The following is a 9,274-nucleotide window of genomic DNA, read 5'->3' as shown; positions in this document are numbered from 1 at the left end:
GAAGCTATGGGGCTTGACCTATGTGTAAAAAAAAATACATTTTAATGATAGAAAAATGATTGTAAAAGACGATATAACTTGAGTTAGAGCAAACTAATTTATTAAATAAACTTAATCAAGTACATTTTTAAATAAAAGTAAGTATTACTCCGTGAAATTAATCTTATAAAAGACATTATTTGACCAAATGCTACTACGATAATTTGTCAGTAAGACAGTATTCCTTACTTTGTTTTAAAAAAAGATTTCACATTTATGCTTGAATACTTTTTATATGCTTTTATTAACTCAAATTTGACATTTTAACCTCAAACTTTAATTAATTAAGACGAAAAATTGACAAGAGTTGCTAGTGCTGCTGGGGGATGGGGAGGAGCCTTCTCATCAGCCTATCACCGCTCTCCTGGTTGCTTACGTCGACACCCGGAAGTGTCTGTGCGATTTGTTTTGTTTTGGTTGCGGGAGTTGGGTTGACGGCAGGCGAGCAGTGAGAGGTCCGCCCAGGGCAGACCCGCTCGCTCATGGGGAGAGCCAGCCCGGGGATGGAAGATGACTCACCGGTAGCTCGAGCTTGTACCATGCCGAGGTTTATCAGCAGCTATGACGACACCAAGGGGAAATTGTCCCGCAACTTATCGAGAGAAACTTCATTCGCGGACGTGAAAGTTAAGCGGCAGGTGAGGTCGGCGAGCGTCCGAGTCGGCAGGTCCAGCTCCCGGCTGTCTCTCGATGAGGACGACGGGAACTCGGAGGAGAGGAGCCGCGGCGAGGAGAAGGATGCGGAGGGCAACAACAACAACAACTGCAACGGCGTAGGAAGAGCGAGGAGGAGGGCGAGCGCCGTCGAAATCCCGAGGAGGAATTTCGGGGATTTTTCGGCCCTTCTCGGTGCTCACAGTCGGATGCAGCGCGAACAAGGAAGCGCGAGAACCGACATCACCGACGAGAACGGAGCTGAATGTGAGGAGTGTAAAAACTCTGACGACAAAACGCGACAACCTGGCTGTCAAAACGAACAAACCCCCAGCGGCTTGACTTCTAATGGAGGTGAAAGTGTGGCGGCGGAGTGCCAGCGTGCATGCGAAAGCGGCAGCAGCGCAGTCCCTCCGGGGGAGCCCTCTCAGGCCAAAGAGCACGTCTACTGCACCGTTTACTGCATCGAGAACGACCGGCATCAAGCGCGCGCGGAAATCACGGATGACGCCACGGAAATCCTCCTGGAGACGGGACAGGTGGGCGACCCGAGCCCGGAGCCGGAGCTGTACTCGCTGGACGACCTGGTGGACCCGTTCGAGGACATCTCCCAGTGGCTGTACAGGGAGCAGGTCGAGGCGGGCACGTTGATGCAGAGCTGTCGGGTGTGTCTGGAGGAGAAATCGATCGTTTCCCTTCCCTGCTGCGGGAAGGCCGTGTGTGACGCGTGCCTGAAGCTCTACGTCAGCTCGCAGGTTGGTGGGACAGCGCGGGTGTGCACATCTGTCTGCAGCACATTTCCATCTTCCACTGTGTCTGTGCTGAAGTTATGGAAGCTTCACCAGGAAGTGATCCACTCAGCAAAACACAAACCTTGAGTCTGCACACTCTGAAATAAACAACAACAAAACACTTTTGACATTATAAGAACATTTCAGGCCAACACTTGCAGCTTATGTCTCGTGATTGGTCTTTTTTTCTGATAATCTACGTCATTGCTCCAAATAAACTCCCAATATCATGGATGTTTTATGTAATAGTACAGTTTATTCCATATTTGGATGAAACACAAATATATTTGCATTATAACACGAAGCAATTCACAGGAGCCTGGATAAATTCAATTTAGATTTTTTTCGGTTCTTTTAATGCATTCATTTCAATTCAATTTTGAGTTTACACATTTAAACACATTTGTTCAGAAATACATTAATAATCTACTATGTGTTTATTAATCTGATACAGTTCACAAACATTGTTCTGCTTCTCCTGGACGACGTTTCAGTTTGGCCACTAGGTGGCGATCCTGCTATAGCATTACACCTTATTTCAGAAGACCACAAATTGTTTCTTTAAAAATATTTCCTTAAAAGAGTTTATAAACTTCATAATAAGATGTTCATTTAGTCAGTAATGTATGTTTACGTCGACCGAGCGTTAGCATTAGCTGTCCTATGAGAAATTCCATTAATCTTTAGCATCAAGCTAGCGGACTTTAGCTTTATGTGCTAAATCGATCTATATTTTTATGAATTCATTATTGATCTGTTAAGTTTAAATTGATTCAATCCGATTAATCAATTTGATCAACCCAGCTCTAATATGGTGTAAATCTTTGTCGCTACAAATGATTGAAGGATTGAATGCAGAAAACAGGAAAAAGAGAATGAGAACTGCACTTGCATTCCTAAGAAGAAGAACCCACTGGCTTCAAGAAGGCAAAATATGGTCGTCTACTGAGAAATAAACAGCTATTACTCAGTTGTTATATTTGTTTTGTTCTAAAAACTGTTTTGAACTTAATTTTGCAATATATATATATATATATGTGTATGTACAGTATTTTTTGGGCTGCCACAAATTATTATATCAATAGTCAAATAATAGACCATTATTTTCCTGAATTGTCGACTAATTGGATCATTTGTTAAAAGACAATTAGGACGATAGTCTAAACATTTAATGAATCATGCAGCTCTTTGCCTTTATTTTTTTCTGGCATTAAAACAAGACTTGAATCAAATTAAGTCAACATCTGAGACAAATGAACTATTTTTCACAAAAGAATAAAGTATTTGTCTCACTGACTCAATATAACACAATAGTATTTTGTGGTGCTGAGAGTTCACAACTGTATTCAACTTCACTACAATGACTCCATATAAATCCAAACTGTACGATGACGCACTATAATTTTGAACATTAAAAATTACATTAAAAAAGGATGACTTATCGACTATTAAATTAATCGCCAACTATTTTAATAGTCAACATAGTCGTGACTAATCATGGCAACTCTAATATATGTATATGTATATTAGGGCTGCCATAAACAATTATTTTAGTAGTCGACTAATCATTAACTATTTTTACCAATTGGTCAACTAATCGGGTCATGCATAAAGTGGATGTAAAACACACATTTTAACCATCATTAGCTTTAAATTAGCTTAAAGTAGATATATAGCATTACCTGCGATAATGCTAGTGTGAATTCTGTAAGCTGAATTTAGCCGTTGAGGAAGCTAGTAGTGATGATAGCTGAAATTGCTGAAGCTAATAGCTGAAAACGCTGAAGCTGATAGCCAGCTAAAATATCAGTTAAATCCCAAATTATCCTAAAAACTGAAAAAAATCCTAAATTAGCCAAAACAGCTAGCATGTAGCTGAAATATTAGCTTAACTCCAAAATTACCTAAAAAATCTTAATAAATGCCAAAATTATCCTAAAAGCTAGCAGAATGACATCATAAGTTTAAACTTTACTGAACTCTGACTCCATATACTATATAGTGTAACGACTAATCGACTATTAAATAAGTTGTCGACTATTTTAATAGTCGATTAGTCGACTAATCGAGGCAGCCTTTGTGTATATATATATATATGTATATATAAGGATCTTGGGGGCGGGGAAAGCAAGTTTCTGGCACATTCCTGTGGCAAGTTGTGGTTATTTAAATAAATGGCTGCAATGTGCAATTCCAAAAAAAGTAAAAGCGGCATGATAAGAAATCAGGAAATGAACAGTATATCTGTATACCCACGTCTGGGTGAGATGCAGTTTGGTTCATCGCCAGCCTCTCCGCTGTTAGGTTGCTCTAAAAATGATCACAATTACCAAAATGTTGTCAAAAACAAAAAAGAACGATTGACTCATAGTGCTGAGCTTTACAGGAAAAATGAAATCAAAAGCAAAGCTACAGATAACAAGTTGACTGAAGGTTGTTTTGCTATTATGTTACTGGTCCGGGCCGCTTGAGATCAGACGGGTTGAATGCATATGCTGACTGATTTGGACCAATCACGACTTACTGACTGGCTCCAACATGGCGGCATTCGTATGGCAAAAAACAAAAAAAGCGTTAAAGCCAGAAGTAAGCCAATATCAATGGGTGATCAGTCCAGTCTCATATATAGTCAATGGAAACAAGCCCAAATATTGACAGGAAAGGTCATTTTGACCCAAGTACCTCATTTTATTTTATTTTTTTAAGAATCAGACTGAACAAAAGATAATTCACAAATCTCCCTTTCATTGATAGGGTTCTGTAATGTTACGGTCACTGAGATAAACCGGCTAATAGAAGGAAAAAAGTCATGTATATTACATTTTTTCTCCTGTTGCACATTCTTGCAGAATTAACTGCACAACCTTTTGAGAAGTTGTTTTCTTATTTTAGTAGCTTAGTGCATGTGGAGGTTCTCAGCTTGTGCTCGGTCTGTTTGCTTTTTTTATCCGTTTTCTGCAGAGCTGACATCATATTAAGAGAAGCTTTGGTATTTCCTGACACTCTTTTTCCCACTTAAGCCAACAGTTTAGTGAAATATTTCTAGACGTTAACCAAGTTAAATATAGAAATTTGCTGTGTCTGAAAGGAGTAAATACCCATCAAGACATTGTTGCCTGCATCATTTTAAATTATATTTGACATATAAAGATAGATTGGATTTTGCTCTCTAGAAAAAGTCTTATGTTGAGCCAACAACATGAATAAAAGGCAATCGAAAGAAAAGTAAAAAAAAAATGATGGGGTGCAACTATTCCTGAAGATTAGTTTAAAAGACTACAAGAAGTGCAGACGTCATCTCGTCTTAGATTTGTTTTTTTGTAGTTTGTGTCTAATTGTGTGAATGTGTAGTAAACACTCACACAATAGTGATTCTCCTGCTCTTTTCTGTCACTTTTAGGCACGTAAAAACTAAATCACATTCTCAGCGATTTCAGTAAACTTGTTATCAAACCGTTCAGGACATTACTGCTTGTATTTTTGTATTCATAAACTTTATAGTTTTTGAAATATTGAGCAAAATATGCACCATTGGAAATTATTGATAAACTCTTTGAATTAAAAAAAAATAATAAGTAGATTGGCAACAAGCCTTTAAATATATCCATGATATATTTTTTATCTTTTATAGTAATTAAAAACAAAAAATGGAGTTTATCAAATATATTAGCAACATGTTAACATTTTTGGCTAATTTGTTATCTACTGAGGTTTTTAGGCTAATTTAGAGTTTAGCATCTATTTTAGTGACAAGCTAACGTTTTTGACTAATTAAGGTTACGGAGGAATTTTAGGCTATTTCGGAGTTTAGCTAGTGTTTAAAAAATGTGCTATCTTTTTTGGCTAATTTGGGATCTTCTGAGGTTATTTTATGTTAATTTGGAGTTTAGCTAATATTTTAACAACATGATAACGTTTTTGGCTAATTTGTTTTCTACTATTTTTTTAGGCTAATTTAGAGTTGAGCTTCTATTTTAGCAACATGCTAATGTTTTTGACTAAGTTGTTATCTGCTGGGGGTTTTCTTAAGACTAATTTAGAGTTTAGCTTCTAATTTAGCGACAAGCTAACGTTTTTGGCTAATTAACTTTACTGAGGAATTTTAGGCTATTTCAGAGTTTAGCTAGTGTTTAAAAATGTTCTAGCTTTTTTGGCTAATTTGGCATCTTCTTGGGTTATTTTATGCTAATTTGGAGTTTGGCTAATATTTTAGCAATACGCTAACATTTTTGGCGAATTTGTTACTGAGGTTTTTAGGCTAATTAAGAGTTTAGCTTCTGTTTTAGCTACATGCTAACATTTTTGACTAATTTTGCTTACTAAAGAGTTTTAGGCTATTTTGGAAATTACCTAGTATTTAATGAAACAAGCTAGATTTTTTTTGTTTTTGGCTAATTCTGCAAGTATTTTGGGTGGCTAAATTTGGTGTTTAGCTCAAATTTAAGACTCAGACTAAATATTTTTGCAAAATTGTCATGTATTAGGTATTTTTAAGCTGTTTTGTTGCAAAATTTTCTTTTTCAAACTTAAGTACTCCGTCATATTTCTTTAGTCACATTTTCAGTCATTTAGTAAATTTAACATTTTGCAAATAGCTTTTGCATGTTCATCAAATAATTGACAATTAAATTTAATAGCAATTAAAGTAAATTATGTCACCATTTTCAGCAAAAAGCTTCAGCATCTTGAGCGACTGCTTTCAGCAAAAAGGATTCACACTACCATTATTGCAGGTTTTTAAACCTTTTGTGTACACTCAGCCATTTTTTTAACTGCTTTACCCCACGTGTTTGCGAGGGCTAACCTGTCCAACCAGTCCGGCTGCAGCCTCCGCGCTAAAACCCCACGCTGAGGACACGTTTTCACAGTCATGATGCACGGCCACAGCCGGGCCTCGGTCGTGTTCACATCCTACGGTGATATTGGGTGTCGGAAGCTGTCAGAAAGTTGAGGCTTTTTGAAGACAAACCCACACATTTGATCAGAATGAACACACCCTTATCAAATGTCCTTTTGTATCTGCGAGCTATAAAGAAGGACAATCGTGGAGTAAAACAACAAGAAAGTGTTAAAAAGGAGAACTAGAAAAGAAGAGGAAATAAAACAGATTTTTAATCCTTTTTAACAATAACAATAGTCACTGAGGGCCCCTCTGTTCTAATGTTTGCCCGCGTTCCTTAAGAAAACATTAACCTCCCTCTTTGTCCTCCTCTTTCTTCAGTTTCCACCTCAGTCTGCCTCTCTGGTGAATTATTCACCCGGACCCAACAATACGTTCTTTAAGGGAGATTTAATGCTGATGAGGAAACCTTTTAATTAGAGAAACCCCAATATTGCCAAATGTGCACACATGCTGGAAAGCTGATGATGCAGGGAGACGGCATGGAAAGCGATGACGTGTCTTCTTGGCCCTGAACATGCTAACGCTGCTGCAGGGGGGTTGAGACGGTACTGGAGGGTCCTCCTCTTTCTGTTTGGGATATTTGTCTGACCGTGGCCATTCAGATCAATTGGGTCACCATAACATAAACTATTCAAAATAAAGTCGTTAAATCAGATGTTCGTTTTTCAAAGAAATGTGGAAAAAAAGCAAATATATGCATAATATTTATGGTTTCCTTGGTAATACGTTGTCCCAAAGTTCTAAGAAAGTCTCAAACCATCACCCTACCACCACCGTGTTTGACTGTATTTCACACACCCTCCAAAACTCAATGTTCTTGTGGCATATTCTTATGATGGAGGACACATATAAAGTAAACGTAAAATTACATTTTTGAGTATTTCTCTATTCCTATCGTAAATCAGGAGAAGATTGTATTTATGACGTAGAAGTACGGTCTGCAGGGCTCTTTTTCAACTCCATTGTGGCTCTTTGGCTTTGAAGAAACAATTTGAATCAATAATGGTTTTGAAGGATTGGTTCATTTATTTTAATTAATTGCATTTTGTTATTCATGCTTAGATTTTTACCAAAATTGAGCAAAATGATGGTAAAAGATTTAATCTGCTATCAGATGAGATTATTATTATAATTACATCATCTTATTGCATTTAGTTTAACAAATATTTATATTGTACACCAAAGTTGTTGTGTTTATATTCAATAGTAAAAGAAGAAAAAAGATGAAGGAACACTAAAGTCACAATGATAGAAAAGACATTTTTGCATTTTTAGTTCAAGTAAATCTGCCGGATGGATTTTATTTTGAAAGGAACTTGTATGAGCTGCTTTCAAAAGTAAAATAAGTTAATTTAATAAGGGAAAACTCAATAGTAGAGATTATTTTAAACTGTATTTCATAAATGAATGGTTTAATAGCCACAAAAAAATAAATAAAGTGTATTTTTCTAAGTTTGTGGTGGGGACTTGGTGGCTCTCGTCTGATTTTAGTCCATAAGAAACTGGATCATTTGGCTTTTTTAGCATTGAAGGTTGCAGATGTAGAAACTTTGCTGGGGAGGCCACTAGCTGCCCACTCTCCTGCTCAACGGGGAGGGTAAGGGGGCGATCAACTCAGATTTTTATGAGCTTGGGTTAAAACTGCATAATCATAATTAAAATACTTCAAATGCTTCAAATAGATCAAAAGATGATCCAAAGAAAGAATGTTATCCAAATAAGCATGAGTCCAGATTTTATTAGAAAGTTAGTTATTCAAACTATATCTTTTTTAACAATATTCCTTCGGTCATCCATTCCAGTAAAATTTCAAACCTCTTTCAATCGTTCGATCCTAAAACAGTTTTTCTGTTTTTCCCTCCTCAGGTGAGGTTGGGGAAACACCTCATTAGCTGTCCCATCCCGGAGTGCAGTGGCACGCTGGAGGAGAGGTTGGTGCTTTCCCATTTGACCGCTGAGGACGTGGCCAAATACCAATACTTTTTAGAACTGAGTCAACTGGACTCGAGCACCAAGCCGTGTCCGCAGTGCAGCAAGTTCACGTCGCTGAAGACGCACAACCCCAACCGGTCCGAGTCCAAGTTCAAGGTACCTCCAACTGTGGAGACGTGTGCACACACATGTGAATGTGTGAATGGACCCACCATGAAATCAATTTATATTAATACTAGGATGTAAAAGATATTAAATATGTCGGGCAGTATCTGTTAGGGATGTAAAAGACAGATGCGTATCAAAACTTGATCAAACAACTGCAGTATTGTTTGAAAACCACAGATATGTACAAGATTAAGTTGGTTAAAAGGTATAAAATCAATCAAGACATAAATAATTGATTTCTGGCAAACTGCAGTTTCACTTTCTGTTTTTTTATGTACATCTGATGCAAACAAAAAGACGTCCAATCATAAACCTGCTTCTTCCAAATCAATACCTGAACACATTTCTCTGTCAAATGCCATTCATTATTATTTATAGCTTTAAATGCTGTATCAATAAGAAATATCTAGATTTTAGCATTTTTTGGTAAAAGAATCAAACTGTATCGTATGGCCAAAAAGTCAGTCCAATCATTCATGTATCGAGATGCGTATCGAATCGTGTGAGAGTGAAGGGTGCACACCCCTAAAGGTGCGTTCACACCGAACACGATTCGCGCGGTGGAGGCGGCCAGTTTGAATGTTAAGTTAATGGAACAGACGCGAAGTTCTGCCAGCACCTCGATTTGAGCAACAAGGTGTGAATCGATCGGGCCTCTCAGGCAAAATTTACATATCTGAAGTTTGAAAGGTCACCTCATCGCATCTACCAATCAGGAACTCAGCTTAGGGCACGTGACGTTTTCAGTGACTCGATTAACGGGTTGAATACCAGAGGTGGGGACTCG

At 37.7% G+C, this 9,274-nt stretch overlaps 1 protein-coding gene across 1 annotated transcript in view; it reads left to right on the top strand.

Moving 5' to 3' along the window:
• Positions 1 to 367: 367 nt before the first annotated feature.
• The window catches only part of rnf217 (ring finger protein 217), a 15,693-nt gene continuing 6,786 nt past the window's right edge, over positions 368 to 9,274 (top strand). The window contains exons 1-2 of the mRNA XM_024291299.2: positions 368 to 1,448; positions 8,254 to 8,475. Of these exons, the coding sequence (XP_024147067.1) occupies positions 522 to 1,448; positions 8,254 to 8,475 (1,149 nt within the window). The 5' untranslated portion in view covers positions 368 to 521. The remainder of the gene's footprint in view (positions 1,449 to 8,253; positions 8,476 to 9,274) is intronic.

Source organism: Oryzias melastigma, linkage group LG24 (assembly GCF_002922805.2).
Source record: "Oryzias melastigma strain HK-1 linkage group LG24, ASM292280v2, whole genome shotgun sequence".
In the NCBI taxonomy this organism is placed as follows: domain Eukaryota; kingdom Metazoa; phylum Chordata; class Actinopteri; order Beloniformes; family Adrianichthyidae; genus Oryzias; species Oryzias melastigma.
This window is presented reverse-complemented; position numbering and strand designations above follow the sequence as displayed.